At 44.8% G+C, this 20,488-nt stretch overlaps 3 protein-coding genes across 8 annotated transcripts in view; 2 read left to right on the top strand and 1 right to left on the bottom strand.

Moving 5' to 3' along the window:
• The window catches only part of LOC145485001 (katanin p80 WD40 repeat-containing subunit B1-like), a 332,677-nt gene that overhangs the window by 172,469 nt on the left and 139,720 nt on the right, over positions 1-20,488 (top strand). The gene's annotated exons all lie outside the window — the stretch shown is intronic.
• The window catches only part of LOC145485043 (pleckstrin homology domain-containing family A member 2-like), a 124,700-nt gene that overhangs the window by 50,255 nt on the left and 53,957 nt on the right, over positions 1-20,488 (bottom strand). The window lies entirely within an intron of this gene.
• On the top strand, positions 1,957-2,970 carry LOC145485000 (uncharacterized). The gene has a single exon (XM_081463639.1). It carries the CDS (start codon positions 1,957-1,959, stop codon positions 2,938-2,940), a length of 984 nt encoding a protein of 327 aa, XP_081319765.1. The 3' UTR covers positions 2,941-2,970.

Raw genomic sequence — 20,488 nt, 5'->3', positions numbered from 1 at the left:
AGGCGCAACGTCTGTAATCAATATGCGCGGATGTGCCCTTCACTAGTTTATACAAAAACGCGCCAGAAAAATTTTCCTATTGGAGAGTTATATGCACAGTATATACACCGAAATGGCTGCCGCAAGATATTCATCCGATGTTCTGCAAATGTTCTATGGCCCAATACCGAGGGAGGAAAGAACAAACCTTCCCGAGCCGTTAAAACCTGTTTTTACTGCATTATATGACGGGTTCCAAATATCTCAAAACGATTTCCAAGAATGGCTCCGTGTGTGGAGAATGGCTATATCCGAAAGGAACCCAAACAATAAAGATCTTTTGAGGTTCGCAAGAGAAAAAAAGAAAAGATCACCAATTTGGTATGACAAGAAACACAAAGGCTAAACAGCGTAAAAGTAAGTTTCAGGTTACAAGTAAAGTTCTCAATAGAAAGAAACGATGAAACGTAATTCATGGAGCATTATTTCAAAGACGACGAACCCCACGTTTTCAAAAAGAATGATGAGGACCTGATAAAACAAAAAATTGACAAATTCATTGAAAACGCAAAAGGAGAAATAGAACACTGGTCCGAGATGGGATTGGGATGGGCGGTTGAAAGGATACAGATCGCGTACGTAAATGTTGCGCACTATCAGCCACGTCGCGGAGGGACCTATTTGCCACTTCCAGCAAAACTGGCGAAAAAGAAGGCAATAATCAATGTGAAAAACAGGGATAACGAATGTTTGAAGTTTGCACTCAGAGCCGCTTTATTCCCTCCGAAAAACGGGAAAGACCCGCAAAGACCAAGCAAATATCCGGTCAACGACGGCATCAACTACGCAGGCATCGATTTCCCAACACCGGTAAAAGAGACAGAAAAGCTCAAGGTGCAAAACCCAAAATTCGCAATAAAAGTATTTGGCTGGGAAAACGATTGTGTTATCATGCACCACATAAGCAAAAAACAAGCAAATGTGCCGTGGATAAACCTGATGTTAATCGAGTCAGGGGAAATTCAGCACTATTGTTACGTAAAAAGAGAAAGTGCTTTGCTATTCGATCAGAGCAAGAACAGAAACGCAAAGCACTTTTGTATGATGTGCTTGACCGGTTTCTCAAGAGCAGACTTGCTTGTGAGTCACAAAAAATATTGCAACGGTGTGAATGGCAGGCCGACAAGGATCATGATGCCAGAAGAGGGGGAAAACATCGTTTCCTTCCAAAACTTCAAAAAACAGATGAAGATACCTTTCATTATTTATGCGGACTTTGAGGCAATTATCAGAAAGATTATGGGCTGTGAGCGTGAGAGAATGCAAACAAGCTACACACAGAAGACCGAAAGGCACGAGGCATGCGGTTACTCTTACCTTGTTGTGAGAAGCGATGGTAAAGTGGTTGGTTCAAACACTTACAGGGGCGAAAACGCAGTGGGGGAGTTTTTAAGTGACGTTCTGCAGGAAGAGGAGAAAATAAGAGAAAGCTTGGCCACCCCAGAACCGATTGTCATGACGTGGAAGCACTGGGAAAATTTCAAAAAAGCAACCAATTGCCACATTTGCAATAAAACTCTGATAAAAGACGAATTCATGGATTCTTTGCCTGTCTGAAACGTTGAAGAAGCATGTGAAGAAGGTGAAGGTGAAAAATGGAGTTATTGGGGGCAAGGCCACAAAAAATGGTTCTACATGGCACAGAAAGAGAAGGACAAATGGGGTGTTCAAAGGCTAAAAAGGCTGGAAGACGAAAAAGACCAGTTGGAGGCAAAATCACAGGAAAACTGTAAGTACTGTGAAAAACCTTTACTTCAGAAAAACTTCAGAGACGTGGTAAAGGACCATTGCCACATAACTGGCAGGTTCCACGGAGCCGTGCACAGTGAATGTAACAAGAAGTTGTGAATTAACCCCAAGACGGACCCAATACCAGTCGTATTCCACAACCTGAGGGGCTACGACGTGCACCACTTGATGCAAGGGATGTCGAAGCTGGAGAAAGAGGTGAAATGCGTCGCCAACAACATGGAAAAATACATCACATTTTCGGTCGGAGGCCTGCGTTTCATCGACAGCTTGAACTTTTTGCAAGGAAGCCTTGATTCACTTGTAAGCGCAACACCGAAGGAGGCATTGAAAATAACATCAACAATTTCAAAAGGCAGCGACCTGCTTTTCAAAAAAGGGATCTACCCTTATGAGTACATGGACTCAAGGGAAAGATTTGGCGAGACGAGGCTTCCTGACAAAGAGAAGTTTTACAGCAAGCTGAACGATGAGCACATAACAGACAAAGAGTACGCACACGCGCAGGCTGTCTGGGAGTATTTTGAATACAAAACGCTGGGAGATTACCACGATCTTTACGTGAAAATGGATGTCGCGCTGCTGGCGGATGTTTTTGAGAACTTCCGAAACCTGTGCCTTGAGAAGTACGGGTTGGATCCGGCGCATTATTACACGTCGCCAGGCCTTTCCTGGGACGCGCTCTTGAAAAAGACGGGAGTCGAGCTTGAGCTATTCACAGACTACGAAATGCATCTCTTCGTGGAAAGGGGGATGCAGGGCGGAATCTCCATGGTGAGCAACAGGTACGCTAAGGCAAACAATCCGCTAGTACCGGGCTACGACCCCAGTAAGCCCAAAAAATTCATCATCTATCTCGACGCAAACAATCTTTACGGATGGGTGATGAGTTTGCCTCTCCCGATGAGAGGTTTCAAGTGGAAACGCGACGTGCCCGCAGAGGAGGAGATTCTTAGTAAGAAAGAGAACAATAAACATGGGTGGATTCTCGAGGTCGATCTTGAATACCCCGCAGAACTGCACGAGGAGCACAACAGCTATCCCCTAGTGCCGGAGAAAAAGACCGTAAAAAAGGAGTGGATGTCGGACTACCAAAAGGGGTTGATGAAAGACCTGGATCTGAAACCCCAGACAGCAAGAAGCTCCTGCTAACACTTCATGACAAAAAGAACTATGTTGTCCATTACAGGAACTTGCAGTTTTATCTGAAGCAGGGGATGAAACTGAAGCGTGTGCAGAGGGTGCTGGAGTTTGAACAAGAACGCTGGATGGAGCCTTACATCCGGATGAACACAGAGTTCAGGAAGAAAGCGAAGAGCAGCATCAAAAAGAACTTTTACAAGCTCATGAACAACTCCATTTTCGGCAAAACCATGGAAAACCTGCGTAACCGCATTGACATAAAAATAGTGCGCAGCAATGAGACGGACAAAATAAGGAAATTGATCGCAAGACCTTTGTACTCAAGGCATGTTTTATTTTCAAACGACATGGCGGGAATCGACATGCGAAAAAGCAAGCTGCTTCTCAACAAGCCGGTCTAAACGGGGATGACGATCCTTGACAACAGCTAGATCCTGATGTACGACTTCTTTTACAACGAGCTTAAAAAGCAGTACGGCTCAAAGTGCGAGCTGCTGTATACGGACACCGACAGCCTTCTTGTCGAGATTGAAACACAAGACGTATACGAAGACATGAAAAACAACATTGACCTTTACGACACGAGCGACTATCTGAAGGAGCATCCACTCCACTCAAACACCAACAAAAAGGTCTTGGGCAAGATGAAAGACGAATGTGCAGGAACCCCCATTGCAGAGTATGTTGGTCTGAGACCGAAAATGTACTCCATCTTGAAGGCAGACGAAAAAAATATCAAAAAAGCAAAGGGTGTAAAAAAGAGCGTTGTCAAGAAACAAATAACGCATGAACAGTACAAGGAAACGCTTTTCGGTGCGAAGCAGCAATGGCATGGAATGAACAATCTTCGAAGCGAGGGACACGAGATCTACGGCATGCATCTTAACAAAATTTCGCTTTCGCCATTTGATTCAAAGCAATGGATAGGCAACAATGGTATCCATACAAAAGCTTATGGATACACCTGCATGGATATATTGTCAACATTAACAGATGACGAACTTAGAGGGTTGGAAGCCGAAGTTTCAAAGTTGCTCTGGGGGTAACTGTGTGTTTGGAGGGACAACGAGCAGCTCTTCATGCACGAAGCTGCGCTTGGGCCCGTCACGCAGATAGTAGAGAATGGGTTGATCCAGTTTGGAAAAAGATCTTTCAATGCTGAAAACTTTCAAAGACCAGATTGGATCTGTGGCTCTTTTCACGCCCCCTTCAAGTTCGCCAGGTTGGTAGAAATAACGAACTTGGACAAGAGAGGGGAGTATTTTTTTGCATTTTCCGACAGGCCTTGAATAAGGTGTCGACGCCCTAGCGTAAACAGATTTTTCTTTGATGGCAACGGTGGGTTTCTTGCCAATAAGGCTTGTGACCTTGTTGTTTAAAGCCGAGACAACTTCAGGAAGTCTTTTCACCCAGGCGGTGGACCACTTGCCCTCAGGGAGAAGGATTTCCACGGCGTACTGGTGGCCGAACAAGCGCTCCGCCAGGGAGCGGTTGAAACGTTCGACAATGGCCTGGTTGCGGTGAATGTCAACGCGCCCGTGCCGGATAAAGGTTTTGCGCTTTTCCATCTCTTTTGTGACAGCGCCCATGAATTCGCGCCCGGGGTCAACCTGCAGCATTTCAGGCCATTTGAGAAGCAGGCGCTTGGAAATCTTCTGAAAGGCCTGGGCGACCTCATCAGAATTTTTCGAAGTCAGGGGTTCGGCCTCTTTGTAGCGGCTGGCCACATCAACAACGGTCAGCACGTGTTTGAAAACTTTGCGGCCACGAGGGAGCTTGTCGTGCGGCAGAAGAAGGTCTGCCCGGTGGACCTTGTTTGCCGTGGGAATGTGGAATTTCAGTCCAGGAATTCACTTCGGCACGGGGACGTATATCTGCCAGAGCGCTTCCCTGATCAACCACTTTTTTGCGGTTTCTTCAGATACCTTGGCGGCCTTGGCTAATTTTTTAATCGCGGCGATTCTTTTCCAGTAGCCCCCGGGGCCGTAGTAAATCTTTGCGAGTTTGGTGTCCATATAAGTAAGGCATAAAAAAGTTTAAAGGAACCGGAAGGCCGTGTAGCCCAGAGCGAGCGCCCCAGTGCCCACGAATGCGAGTTCGCCCTTTTTCTGCTGCTCGCTTGGTTGATAGAAATCTGAGAACTTGGGCTCCTTGGGGGGTGCCATCTGTTCGTCAGGATGCGCCTGATTGTAGTGTTTGAAGGCGTAGTCCGTGTTGGTGAAGTTCTGCTTAGCCGAGGGGGTGTAAAAGAGGACGATCACTGCCACGTTCTCCCGAAAGGAAGATGTTATGCCGGTCATCTTCTGGGTCAGCGTCCAAACGCTGATGCCCATATGCCGGGCAGAAAAGGCGAGATTCACCAGCTCACCTGTACGCCCTTTCAAGTCTTTGGAGGCCGCGCAGTCGTCGAGGATTATGAGCGTGTTGGTGGCCTCGGAAAGCCATCTCATGAGCTTCAACCACTTTTCCACAGCGTGCTGTTCGCAGACTATGACATCCATTATTGGATCATTTTCGCCAAGCTGGTGGTAGGTCTTGTTGTGTGTGAACGTAGGGCAGATGAGCATGATGTAATCGAACTTGCCCCGGAAAGGACCGTAGAGCTGGTCCACCACGAACCTGGATTTGCCTGAATTGGTCGGGCCCACGATGAGAGCGTTGAAGGGTATCTTGCTCGGGTCAATGTTCATATTAATTTTTGGATATCTTCATGTTGTCTGTCTATAATATTCCACTGGGAGTCGGAGATGACGAATACGTGGCAGTTCAAATCGACTGAGCTGGCTTTCCTCTCGATTTCCAGCTGGACACCATCGGTACTGTTCACAAGGCACTTCCCACTTCCGTGCATGTCGTGGTCTGACATGGTGCGCATATCGACCAGAAGCCCAAAATTGTCTCTGGTGTAAAACTTTGTCGCATCCATGTGCTCGGTTTTATTTTTTTCCTTCATGAAGAAGTGTTGGGCCTCTTCCGACATGTCCTTCCCTTCGATGCCGTCGTTGTAAATCATGTTGGGCGAGCCGTTGATCGTGACGCTGACTTTCGACGGATCCGTGAAGACGTATTTTTCTGAATCTCTGGCGCCATCAGCATACGGCTCTATGAAAAGTAGCAGGATGGCTTTTAGCGACCTTTTTTGGGCGTTGACTTTGATGTTCTTCCTCGTGTTGGCGTCTTTTTCGAAGGTCACCACTGTGTAACGCAACACGTGGTCATAGGCGAACTCTTTTCTGCTGGAGTAAACGCTGTACGCCTCGTCTGCCAGAGTCTTGCTGCAGATCATTTCGTACTCGAGCTGGATGTTCGTCAGCTTCTATTTCAGCTGGGAGCCCTTGACCACATGTTCAGCTACAGCAAGGGTTACTTCGAATACGAGGTCGTTGTAGAGGGCCTGGGGGTAGAAAACGCCGTGATCAGTTAGGATCTGATGGTCAAGCCTGATCCGGTACTTGCTCCTGTACACCTCATTCAGCTTTCTTTCAGCGTCGACGCCCGAGTCTTTCTTGTCTCCTGCGTTTGAACGGATCTTACATAGATCCTCGCTCGGAATCCCTTTGAGAATCCTGTTGTCTCGTTCTTCCTGCGAAAGGAAAAGGTCAGTAAAGATTTTGTAGATGCCGTAGCCGACTGTGTCTTGCAGGGTAGTGCCTCCGAACTTTATGTGAAGCCTGTCAACAAGCGCTCCCGTGACGTTCTGGACAAGGAAGTTGTTGGCATGCCCTCCAGAGAGGTCGATGTTAAAGATAAGCGCTAGCGAGCCCGGCACCAGAACCTTGTTCACGTTAAGCTTGGGCACTGCAACATACAGCGTGTCGCCGAGGTTGGCTTCAGTGCGGGAAACGGTGATCCGCTTGACCGCGCGCTCGGACTGCATGGCACGTAATGTTTTTTTGCTGTACGTTGCGCGAAGGTTCTCTGGAACTGACATTGCATAATATACGCCGGCGATAATTTTCTCAGTTAAAAAATAACAGGCTTGAAATATATCACTATTCGGAAGGCGGTGGCGAATTTGGTTACAAAGACCCGGACCTTGACAACCGGATTGACCACGACGATGATGGTACTGGAGAACAAGAGGTTAAAAGAACCCAACCTTTTGACCCAGGTGTGGCATCAACTCCCTACCAACCTGGTGCCCCCTACCACAAGGGTGAACAAACGGAATTATCTTCTATGCGGCACGAGCAGTCCGGCCTGCCTGACACTTCTTATGCTGAGACATCATTTTTTGGAGAAGATATCCCTTTGCTTGAACCAGATTTGGAACGGGAATTTGTCATAGACCGGTTAAAAAGAGTATTTACCAACTTTAAAGAGAGTAGTTCTGCAATTATGAAAGGCACCAAAGGGAAAACCAAGGGTAAAATTGTTGCAGTAGGTACAGGTGGAGGTGAGTACAAGATTATGAAAGATGACAGGATAAACTTCACAGAAAGTTTTTTAGACAGGTTTGCGGACAAAATTGGGCCAAGAGCTGCAGATATCATTGTGGAAGACCGGGATACCATCAGAGAAATGAAACAAAGACAAAAAGAGGCAGAGAAACAACTACAACAGGCGGAAAAACTCGCTTCGCAAAGAGAAGAAGAAAAGAAAGAATTGGAAGTTCTGAGACGTAAAATCGAGCAAACCGACGCTAAGATTGTTGACATTCAGGATGAACATGGTTTGAATCTTGAAAGTGAAGCAGAGCTGCATAGGCTCAAAGAACTGAAAAAGAACTATCAAAACGATCTTGAAAACAAGAAAAAAGAATTGGACTCGCTTACAAAAAAATCAAGAAACATTGAAAAAGAACCAGAAAAGGTAAACAGACTCAGGGCCAGCATCGCAGCAAAAGAAAGTGAAACAAACGCCATGGAAGAAAGGCTCAACCAAACAAAACCATTGGACGACCTGAAAGAGCTGGAAAGCGAGCTGCAGCACCAAAACGAGGAAGACCAGGCAATCATCCAAGAGGAGAATGCCTCGCCCTCTGAAAAAGAAGCCGCAGAAGGCAGAGTTGCAGAAAGAAACGAGGAGTTCGCGCGTTTGCAAACTCACATCGTGGAAAGGGAAAGGGGGCTGCCTCTCTTGGAGAGGGTCAAAGAGATCTTCAAAAAATATGGCATGACGTTGACCGCTATTCTTCTCGCTGCCGGGACCACAATCGGCGCTGTCATTGGGGTCCTCACGAGAGGTTTGAAAGCCACCAGTAAGGCTTTGGGAAATGGCCTCAAAGATATTGCCGCGAGACTCGGTCCTCTGCTGCCCAGGCTGACTGGCTCAATTGTGAGCTTCCTGTTCAAAGCCGCCGGCCAAGTTGTCGGATTTCTGGCTGAGGACACCTGGCTGCTCATTCTTGCCGCGGTGGCCTTTTTGTTCAAAAAATATTTTAAGAAGCAGTGTTAATTTACCGCCAAGCCATGAACAGCAACGCCAATAATCCAACTACACCGACAATGACAGCCATTTTGTTAATTTCGTGTTGCGGTGTTTTATCTGGAGCCTCGGGCTCAATTTTTTGTGCCGACAGCTGTGCTTGTTGAGTTTCAGACGAAGATGGTTTTTTCGATTTGGCTGTTGTGGCTTTGTGTATCGGGTTGGACGGATGGCTGTTGGGAGGGTTAATCTTTGACGGGCCGCCTGCCATGATTTTGAGCCCAAGTTTTTTTCGTTTCTGGATTTACCTCGTTGTTCACCCCAAGTTTCATCCCAGAGACCGCCTGTTTCAGCTTGTTGTTGTAACCGATCATGCTTGCGGTGCTGATTATCATTTGCGCGGGCATGAGCCAGGCCATGGGGGCTACAGCGAGATTGAGCCTGACCTTCGCTTGATCCACTGCGAGCTGGTAGCTTTGCACGCTCTGTGCCAGGTCGGGCTGTCTGATTGCGTCTTCCATCAGCACCAGGAACTTGCTCTAGGCTTCTCTCGCTCGACCGCCCGAACCGAGAATGCTGCTGCGGACATTGACTTGCATGCCCAGAACGCAGTAAACGAAAGCCTCGATTGACTGGTTGATTCGTGCCAAGCCTGCCTGCATCAAACCTGATGCTGTGTTTGGCGCGAACCAGTCCGATTGGGTATCAGAAGCGGCCTCCAGCTCGATGTAATAAATCAGGTTTCCTTGAATCGCTTTCCTGCCTTCATCGCTGAATTTGTTCCATCCCGGGTATTTATAGTTAGTTTTTGACACGCCCGTGCCTGACGCGTACACGTAAATGCTTCCCAGACCGTGGTTTTCCACGTGCGTGAAGCAAAAATTGCTCGAGGGGGCAATGCCGAACTCGCTGCGTATCCTTTTGTACAAAGTGACGTCATAATGATTATTGTATTGGTTGAAAGGCGGGTCTCCGGGCAAAGCGCTCATGCTCTGAATTCCTCCTAGCTGGAACAAAATGCACCTGACCGTGAAATACATGTGGAATTTGTAGAAAGCTCTTATCTGCAGGGAGAGATCCATCCCGCTGTCAAAGATTTTTTGCAAGAAACTCCGCACCCCTGTGTCACGCAGAAAACTGCGAAGTTGAGCTGCTGCGGCCAATATTTCATGTCAGGCCCTCCTAACCAGTGTTTTCATTCGACTGCAGAAGTGTGCCTGAGGTTTGTTTTTTGAAATATTTCTTGGAATTTTGTCGTGAAATATTGATCAGGCGTGACGTATATTTGGATTGGGGCGTTGAATATTTTTTTCAAGCTTTGCGCTTTGCCATCGAAAGGTACCGCAGGGATGGCCAAAGAAACTTTTGAAGCAAGTGGCGCCAATTGGTACGGAAAACCCCCACCACCTCCCAAACCAAGTGCCTTTTTCATTTCCGCGCTCCAATATTTTCTGTCTCAGCCAAAGACGCTTTGAAAAGAGCCTTTGCTTTGTTTGAAGAACACCTCCGCGGTCACATTATTTTTCTCGACGCTTCCTTGCGAAACGAACCGGCTTTTTTCCACTTTGGGGAAGCGGTTTAAAAAGTTTGTCCATGCCTTTTTCTTCGCGGCCTCCGCTTTTTTTAACGCAGGACCGTTCCACAAATTTGCCATCTTATTTGAACACAATTTTATTTGTTGAATATAAAAATGGTTGTTCTCACTATTGTCACGCAATGGAATGGAGAGACCATCTATTTTGAAGACATGCTCCCAGAAGCAAAATATGCCAGACTTTTGAGTTGTTCTTTTTTCAACTCGTGGCATAATCTGGCTCTGTTGGCAGAATGTTTTTTAAAGGAACCAACGACGTGGTTGCATCATTGCCTGAAGGGCATTACAATGTCGAGAGCATCGCAAAAGAACTGCAATCCAGTTTTGAATATTACAAGAAAAAAGGAAAATTGGTCATAGAAACGAATAACCCCAATTCTGTTCTTAAAATTACAACCGTCGCTGCCAATTTAGGCAACACTAATCAAGCAAAAGAAGTTTCCATTGATTACAGTTTGGCCAATTTTGTTGGAATCGGGAGAAATTTGAGGAAAGAAGAATATGTCAGAAAGCTTAACAGCCCGAGTTGCTACTTTATCCACTGCAATCTCGTTGACTCAACAAAAAACTTTTTGAATGGAAAGAAGTCATACCTTCTTGCCAAGGTTGACGTCAGAGAAAAGCCTTATGAAAATGTCAGCTATAACATCGACTCATTGCAAAATGTTTTCCGTGACGCTTCTACAGGCAAGTTCATAAACAGCATCACTATTAGCGTCAAAGATGAAAATGGCGAACTCTTTGATTTCAAGGGGTTGCCACTTCTTTTTGAATTAGAGTTAAATTAAATTTCTATATACGCAATGTCTTTGGCAAATCTTTTGCCACCAAGTGCACCGCCTGCCGAGAATGAAAGAAGAATCTATCCAAGCCTTCACGAAACGACAAATGCCGAGAATTTCCTGCTAACCGAGATAAGCAGAATTGAAAAAGAAATATCTGCTGAGGTTGAGCATTACAGGCTTGTGTTGAAAAAATACAAAAAAGCCCGGAAAGCGCTTCACTATTCCCTGGTTGGCCTTGGCACCTTCACAGCAGTTCTATCTTCTGGGACTGTTGCAACATCACTTACCGGTGTTGGAATTGTTGTCCGCGTGCCTGTTGCCAGGATAGCCGCTTTATCTGGCACGGTTTCCACTGGCCTGTCCATTGTCAACAAGAAGCTTGAACGCAAAGTTAATAAGCACTCGAGAATCCACTCTCTGGCTATTGCAAAACGTGACTCGATAAACTGCTCTGTCTCACAGGCTCTTAATGATAATCGGGTTTCTGACATGGAGTTTCAACTGATCACACGTGAAATGCAGAAATATCGCCAGCTTAAAGAGACTTTACGCTCGAACTTCGCCCGAATACAAACAAATCCAATCCAGCCAGATATCGAAAAAATAAGAAACCAGGTTCGGGACCAGGTTCGGGAAGAATATAGAAAAAAACTTGCGGACTAAACAGCAGATTTGAACTAAATTTTGAGCGAAAAAACACAAAACTTTCTCTTAGTCTTATCAAAAACAGGTGATTGTGTTACACCGCATTACCTTCACACGTAGAGGGGGCCGCAGTCAAGTGCGAAATAGGGAAAATCCCTTGATCAGCTGTTTCTTTTTATCGCTCTAGTCAAATCTCTTTGTTCTACCGCATTTTGTGCCCAATTTTTCCTTGAAAAAAGGTGAAAAGTGTTATTTTTATTGACCAGGCTGAGAAGAAATACCGTATTCTAACAAACTGTGGACAAAAAATAGAAATCTGCCTTTAAAATTCCTCTTGGCTTCAACATTCCTGATGGCTTTGAAAATTCCTGATGGCTTCAACTGAAGCCAAGAGGAATGCAACCAGCTTTAACTGAAGCCATCAGGAATTCGCAACGGGAAGCGGTTGTCTGAAGGCCTCAACCGGAACCACGTCATGAAAACAATCAACAACTTTGCGTGTAATATCACGTGCGTGTCTCAACCACTCAGGCGTGAAATATTCATTCACAAGAAACGCAATCAAGTGAACACTGACAATCACATTTTTATAATATGCAAACGAAGTCGTGTATTTTTAAATGTTAATTCGACCGGAGGTTGTATCGTCGCCGTCTTTTTCGCTAACGCTCCCGGCCAAAAAGGAACCACTCATGCCAATCATAACCATCCGAGGAGCATACTTTTAAAAAATTCTTGTACTCAGGGGTGGCTTCTATTAACTCCATCGGCCGGCTTAGTGATGCTTTATGAAGATTTCCATCCCTTTCGAAACAGGGAAACAAAAACCCTTGAAAAAGCAGTCCGCATATTCAAAGCAAATAACCATCGGCACAATCTGCTGCTTGTATTGGCAGAAAGGCAGTTTTGAAATATGCCTGTTAACCTTATCCCAACCCGGTTTTGGAATATGCTTGTGTACCTTATCCCAGCCCATTTCCTTTTTTTCCTTAATTTTTATCGCGATGTACTCCTTGAGAATCATCTCACGAAGCTCTGGAGGGATATTTTGGATGGCCTTGGAAAGTTGAAAGTTGCTTGATTGTTCGGCAGCCATGTCGGCGTATACACTGTGCATATAACTCTCCAATAGGAAAATTTTTCTGGCGCATTTTTGTATAAACTAGTGAAGGGCACATCTGCACATATTGATTACAGATGTTGCAGCTTCGCTGGACCCGCTATTTCACCAAATTTTACTGCTGTGCTGTTGCGTTACATACACATACATTTCTGGCGCAGCACTCACGCAACACTGTGTCCTTGTCGAAAATTGGTTGTCGAAAATTTGGTTTCGACAACTGCTGTTCTCGCACACACACATATAGTGAGGGTTCTGGTCGCAAGCGAACGCACACAATGCAAGCGTAACGCAACTCTGAATCTTCAGATGAGGAGTTGCATTACGCTTGCACTGTGTGCGTGAGCGCTACGCCAGAACCCTCACTATATATGTGTGTAAATGTAACCCTAACATAAGAAAAATCTAGGGATCACAATGAGTTGATTAAAAACTATCATATAATGTGCACTTTCTGAGAGTATGCAAACAGGTATAAATTACAAAACTTAATTGTCAATAAGAGTCACATCGAGCCAGATCAAGGCAGATCAAATTTTTATTGAAAAATTAACGGAAGTGAAAATGTATCCTGTCTACTTGATCTAGTGTTATGCTTGCATTACACTTGTTTGGTTTGCCAGTGGATTTCACGAGGCACAATTTCAAGATTTCACACAAGGCAGCCCTGGCCAGGGCCTTTGATTCATTAATGGAATCCCTGGATCTAGCTGCCTGTTGACTTGACTTGGAAATATTTATGACAGGTAATAGTCAAAGAATACACTCTCTTTCAGTGCAACAATGTTTTTAGCTTTGGCCAAATTTGACCTGTTGTTTAAATTTGAGCCTGTTTCAACTGTTAGCAGTAGTTTACCGTATATATTCAATTAAACGCAGTGGCATTTATTAAAATTTTTGGTGATTCGAGTGCACCGTTTATTTGAGGGCAGTGTTTACACTAGGGTGGTGTTTAATTAAATCCAATTTATTTCTTGGAAACAATAGTATGGTAAATGAACATTTGAATTTTAAAGAAAAGTGAAACATGTTTTGATGCTTGTCTGAAAAGTCATTTTATATATCATTCTCAATTTCACAATCTGCATGTTAATACTACCAAAATACATAAAGTACATAAAGCTCACTCAGTTTCAATGTCACTGTCCTCTTCATGATCCAAGTCCAAAAGCTGTAATGTCAGATATGCTTCATCAACATCAGAACTGGTACATTCAAAAGGATGTGTCTGGGTCACTCAGAATTTCCCACTGAAATCAAAGCAAATTGATCGTCCATTGCTACAAGGCTGTCCTTCCTTGAGACAGTGAATCATGTTGTCTTTTGACCCGTCCGCAGGAAGGTTCAACGTGCACCTTGAGAAAGATTTTTTGATGACCTCTGTGGGTAGCTCTGCTTAAGAATCAAGAATACACTGCAAAATGATTCTTCTCGGGTGTGCTTTCGCAGCTGTTTCTTCGTGAATTCCCACAGTAGCCTACCATTCATCATACCTTTCAGTGCCAGCAGCCTTGAATGATGTTCCAGCAAATGTCTAGTGCCTGGATATACTTGGTGCACCATCCTGGCACAATTATTCGATCAATTTTTTTGGACTGCAATGCATGAGTAATGCTATCTTCTATGTCGCACTCAAAGGAGTCTCGGGCTAATAGCCTAAAGTTGAAAGAAAATGATCCTAAAACAGAGTCAATCCAGACTTTGGTTAGTCCAGTGTCCATCCATGCATTTGCAAGTTGTGACAACTGCTCACTGTTTGAATTCTTGGCCTCCTGTTTGGCATCTCTGAATACAACCATCAGTTTTAGCTTGGTTCCGCTGGTCTTGGCGGCTAAACACACAGACACCCTTGCCTTTTTCTGGCTGGTGAAAGCCAGAGTTATTGACCTTTTGCCAGTTGCATCAATTGTACTTTCAGATATTATGTCGCACAAGACTGAGGTTTCATCCATTGCTATGATATCAGAGGGACCATAGCTGTGCTTCTGTTATAGTTCCCTAACTTGAATTATGTAAGACACAACTTTTGCAACCAGTCTCTCTGGATCTTGTTGAGCAACAGATGTTTTTCGCCTCAAAGATAAGCCATTTATTTTCATGAATTTCTGTAACCATCTTCTTGAGGCCTTAAGGTTGCTGAACACAGTTTTTGATACCTGTGTTTCATTCACCTTTTTCTTTAAAACCCTTGATCCCTCGGTCGCTAAAATGGCAGCAAGCAAGTTAACAACACAAACTTTGGTTTTTTGATGGTTAAGTTGACATATGTACTGTTGCCATGGCAACATGAATAAATATAAACAGGCCTTGAAAATCGGTATTGTTTATTTGTCATTAGATTTTCTTTATAATTTGCACGCAACAAGCTTGTAATGATTCTCACAAGTTAACACTATTTTGCTAACAATTTAACAGAGAGATCTTTAATTATCCCTTGTTGAAGGTTCACTGAAATATCTAGAATTTCCTTTGTTAAAGTTCAATTATTTTCAATGCTCCAGTTACTTATTTCCTAAAGTATCTTCTCAAGAAATAGGAGTATTTCCAAGAGTGCAATTTTTCATTCAATCACAATTTTTTTACTTACTACGCACGTGCTGCATTTAACTGGGTTCTTTCGGTAAGAAAGAAAAAGCTGAGAATTGCTGGGTTCTTTGCATCGGTACCTTTTCTAACATATCTCCATAACAAAAGACTAAAGCCATCAATACACAGCATTCAATTATAGAGAAAAATAGCATAGATAGTATGGGTAACTAAAAGTAGAGTAACTAAAATGGTCGCACTATTGACGGCACGTTTGTTTTTTCCAATCCTTGTGTGCAAGCTGAATTGCATCAGCAAAAGTGTGCGTGAAAACTGTGTTCGGCCACCTTAAAATCTTCACCCACATTGTTGTCTCCCATCAAATCACGAAACTATTTCAGCTTTCTTCATGGTAAGCTTGCTTTAAACTCGTAAACCGCCAGCCTGCCTCCTTTCAATCCAGTCCAATAAGACTTCTTCCAGTTCTGTGCTCAATGGTTTTCTGCCACCTCCACTCAATCTGCTTCTTTCTTTCCTTTTTTAGTCGCAATCAAACCTTTGATGTTGGCCTTGTTTTGGCACCAATCATGAACCCTCTCTTCATTGAGTTGAAATTGGCGAGAGGCAGGTCGATTTCCATATCTTTCTGCATAAGTAATGCTTCTTTCTTGACTGCAAGACTCTACTTCTACCTTTTTCCCCCTTATGGGAAATGGCATCTTTATTTGGGTCCGCCATTGTCTACTCAGAATGGAAGACACTGGAAAACAAGGACCAGAAGGATTGTGATATGGAGCATTGTATGTTGTAAAATTTAAAATCCCATTTCCTGCGTTTGGGAACTGCTTGTTCTTATTGGCTACACCATATGAAACCTGCAGGAGGTTGGTCCCCTATTCACTTGGTGTGGTCTATATTTCACCACCACAGAACAAGCAGATGTTGGCCCCGCAGCTCCAGGGCAAGTTATTTCAGCAATGAGAAATCTAAAATCTCAACCATTTACCCCAGGAGATGACCTGATAGCCAAAGGAAAAGCAAGGGACGACTGGCTCAAAGAAATCGAACGGGAATTCAGATATTTTAAGATTATGGAACCTACCATTTATGATGGGAAAGAAATCGTTCAGCTGGAAAAGAGCTTGCCAAACCTGACAGATGGCGGTAATGACTACAAAAAGTTGAAAAAGAAGCTGAATGACTACTTCAAGCCAAAGAAAACTAAACACCACACAAGATACATATTCTTCAAAATGAGACCGGCACGTGACTGTAGTTTTCAAAATGGTGACCTTCACTCGAGAAGTTCATTTATTCAACTAACCGATGAAATGTTACACACCCAAGTTATGAAACTGATTAGCATTATTACACACACATTCCAAATGCATGCATTCACATCCTTGTTCCACACGCATACATTTTCACGCTCGTTCCACACCTCCCTTTGCGAGTTAAATACATGCAGTTTCAGCAAAGCGAATAACAAAGAAACTGAAAATAAAAAAAAGCAGTTCATAAGTTAATGCCTTATTGTCAGGCCACAAAGTCTCAGAACTTTGGATTTGGTTTAACTGTCCTTCCATATCTCATGACATATCCCTCTGGGAGGGAGGCGCGGTGGCCTCATGGTTAGCGTGCTCGTCTCTGGATCGAGCCCTTGAGGTCTGGGTTCGAGCCCTGGCCTGGGACATTGAGTTGTGTTCTTGGGCAAGACACTTTACTCTCACAGTGCCTCTCTCCACCCAGGTGTATAAATGGGTACCGGCGAACTTAATGCTACAGAAACCGGGCCACTTGGCTCGCACGCAGGCTTTACCTTTACCTATCCCTCTGGGCCACTGGGTCTTGTTGGAGTCTTCATGGGAGATCTCTGACGATTCGGCTCGGGTGGACGACTAGGTCCGGTTGGCGTGTTCACAAGAGACTGCTCAGGTGGAGACTGGGAACTAGGTGGCACCACATGGGAGGAAGGAACATAGCGTACATTGTAGTTGGTCACTGCAGGGCAAGTAAGTTTAGCAGGAGCCGGTTCTGGAACGGACAGGAGATGTCTTCTGTTTCTACAGTACTCCTTTCCTTCAGCTTCCACAATGTACGACTGTGGCTGCGGAGTGGGTTGCTTGACGACGCCTACTTTCTGGTACCCTGTCAGTCTGAAGTCGCACAACTTGCTATGAACGGAGAGGTAGGAGAGGTTTGGCATGCTGATCGTGGTGTGACTTTTGCTGTTGGCGTTTAAGCTTCAAACGTGAAGAGATGTGCCTGGTGTTGAGTGCTTTTGGAATAAGGAGTTTCCTTGCAACAGGAAGGACACATCTGGTACGCCTCGACATCAACCGCTGAGCAGGAGAGCCTAGGACTTGATCCCTTGGAACATTCCTGAGGTTAAGAAGGCCGAGCAAGGGGTCGGAACCATCCTTCTTACACTTCTCAAGCAGGCTCTTGGTTTGTTTGACTGCATTCTCCGCAAAACCGTTGGACTGAGGAAAGTAGGGGCTGCTAGTAACACGCTCAAAGCTCCATTTGCTGGCAAAGCTTTTGACTTCCCTACTCGCAAATTGTGGACCATTGTCCGTTAGCAACTTGGATGGAATTCCATGAACAGCAAAATGTTGTTTCATCTTCGTGATCATGCTTCTCGATGATAAGTCGCTGAGAGTGCTCATCTCAAACCAACCGGAGTAGGAGTCAATGAGTATCAGGTACCACAGTCCACTCCAGTTAAATATGTCTGTGCTCACAGAGGACCAAGGAGGCCTGGAACAGGGTGAATGACAACCGGTTCTTTCTGCTGGTGGGTTGAGCACTGTTGCAAGGCTGGCAAGACGCTATGTCAGAATCGATATCGAGCATCAAAGAAGGCCAATACATGGTTTCTCTTGCTCTCCTCTTTGTAGCATCCATTCCAGGATGCCCCTTGTGGAGTTGCCTAAAGTACTCCTCACGCAATGTCTGTGGAACCACAACTCTCAGGCCTTTCAAGATGACTCCATGGTCCATGATAAGCTCATCTCTGATTGGAAAGTAAGGCTGTGCCTCTGGGGGTACACTCTTGGACTTTGCTGGCCAGCCATTAGAAATGAAATGGGTAACTTTCTGCATTACAGGATCTGCAAGAGGGTGTTTCTGAAGTTCAGTCATACGTGCTGGAGAAATTGATGTAAGGGAGAGGATTTCAACCTGCTCATCCACGTCTGGATCAGATTTCTGGTCGATGTAGGAGCATGACAACATGTCTGCGACACAAAGTTCAATCCCTTTCTTGTAGACAAACTTCAAATCATACTTCTTAAGCTGCAAAAGCATATGCTGAAGACGAGCAGGGGCTGAATGAAGAGGCTTGTTTACATTTGCTGTGAGAGGCTTGTGATTGGTCTCGATAGAAGCTTGCCGACCATAGATGAAATCATGGAACTTTCTACATGCAAATGTGGCAGAAAGCAGCCCCTTCTCAATTTGTGCATATCGAGTTTCGGCCTCCATTAGGGCTCATTAGGCATAGGCCACAGGATAACCATCCTGTAAGCACACAGCAGCAAGACCACTCTTTGAGGCTTTGACAGACAGCGTGACAGGCTTTGAGGGGTTGAAGAACCTCAGGACCGGAGGTTGGGAGATGGCTGCCTTGAGGGCATCAAAAGCTTGTTGCTGTGCTGGCTCCCAACTCCAGTGTACGTCATTCCGCAGCAATTCGCGTAGTGGCACTGTCTTCTCACTGAAGTTGCTAATGAACTTGTGGAGATAATTGGTAATTCCAAGAAATCGACGCAGTGCCTCTGGCCCATCCGGTGTTGGCATTTCTTTAATAGCTGCAACTTTGGCTTCATCAGGCTTGAGACCGCAATTTGTGAACTGATGGCCAACATAGGATACTTGGTTGAGGCAAAACTTGCATTTCTTTGGAGCTAGTTTCATGCCGACTTCTCACGCTCTTTCTAGCACCTTCTTCAAGTTAACATCATGGTCTGCTGTTCCCTCGCCCCGTACTAACAGGTCATCAACGATGATAGCACAAGGGTACCCAGCAAACGCCTCTTCCTTCACATGTTGGAAGACTTCTGAGGAAGAAGCGATGCCAAACGGCATGTGCAGAAAGCAGAATCTTCCAAATGGTGTACTGAAGGTTGTGAGTAGTGAAGATTCATGATCAAGTTTTATTTGCCAGAAACCACTTCTCACGTCAAGGGTGGAGAATACTGTGGCATTGGGCATACGTGATGCAAGATCTTCAAACGTCCTAATAGGGTGATGGGGCTGTTTAAGGGCTTTATTGAGATCCCTCGGGTCGATGCAGATGCAAATACTGCCATCTTTCTTCTTCGCTGCTACCATTTGTGAGACCCACTCAGTTGCTTCAGACACAGGTGTGATCGCTCTAATCTTGACCATCCTATCAAGCTCTCTTTTAACACTCTCCTCCATTGCAAGGGGTATTCTGCACGATGGTCTGATCACAGGGGTTACATTGGCATCTAGCCTCATTTTGTAAACAACGGGTATTTTGCCAAGATCGCCTTGAAATAAATCTTTGTATTCGTCACGTATTGCTGCACAGAAGGCATCAGTGTTATTAACCTCATGGACCACGCCGTGCAGCTGAATGAGATTCAAGCTTAAAGAGTCCGTGAGACCAAGCAATGGTGTTACTGGTTTGTCGATGATGTGAAATTCCAGGTTACAGGACATCGACTGTAAATGAACTTCGGGCTTCACACTGCCCTGGGTAGTTAACGTGTCCCCACCATAGGCAACCAGCTGTACTGGTTTCATCTTATTAATCTTCTCATTGCGGCTGATCCTTTTGAATATATCGAGTGTGATCACATTACATTTAGCGCCAGTGTCAATTTTAATTTCAACTGGTTCGCCGTTGATTTCCATTGTGCAGTAAATTTCACTTTTCTTTCCTGGCTTGGACATAATCACATCGATAACAAATAAATCCTCATTTTGTCGGATAGGACACTGTGGATTGACCGTTTGGACAGAACACCTGGGACGCGATCAATGATCTCGAGTGCTTGAACACCTGCAATCACGTTTAGAATGGCAAACTTCTTCGAAATGATTGGGCTTTCCGCAATGAAGACATTTCTTGCCAAACGCTGGACATGATTTCTGCTTCGCTGCATGGTTACCACCACAATTCCTACAATGTTCGATACCAGGTTTGGAATCTTTCTTCAATAAACCTCCTTTGTCGAGACCATGGACCTCTTCCTTTGGATCGCTGACTTGGTTCGACGAGAGCTCGGTGTTGTTTCTGTCTGATAATTCGTTGGCAATGCCAATATCAATAGTGCAATCGAGTGTGAGATCCCGTTCTTTTAAGAGCCGCCCTCTATAAGTTTCAACTATCATCATTTGGACGAGAAAAATGAAATTCCACAAACTTTTCCAAATGAAAGGTCTAGATAAGTGATTCACAAAAATATATTTTTCAGTTCAATTTGATTCGTATTTTAGCACTGGGGTGACATTCTTGGTTTTGCCCCTCTGAGAGGGCTTTCAGCGGCC

Source organism: Orbicella franksi, chromosome 4 (genome assembly GCF_964199315.1).
Source record: "Orbicella franksi chromosome 4, jaOrbFran1.1, whole genome shotgun sequence".
In the NCBI taxonomy this organism is placed as follows: domain Eukaryota; kingdom Metazoa; phylum Cnidaria; class Anthozoa; order Scleractinia; family Merulinidae; genus Orbicella; species Orbicella franksi.
Note: the sequence above shows the minus strand (reverse complement) of the source record. Positions and strands in the feature narration are given on the sequence as shown.

Bases quoted from the DNA above. Each gene is read 5' to 3' on its own strand.
- LOC145485000 (XM_081463639.1), top strand. From the start codon at position 1,957: ATGCAAGGGATGTCGAAGCTGGAGAAAGAGGTGAAATGCGTCGCCAAC.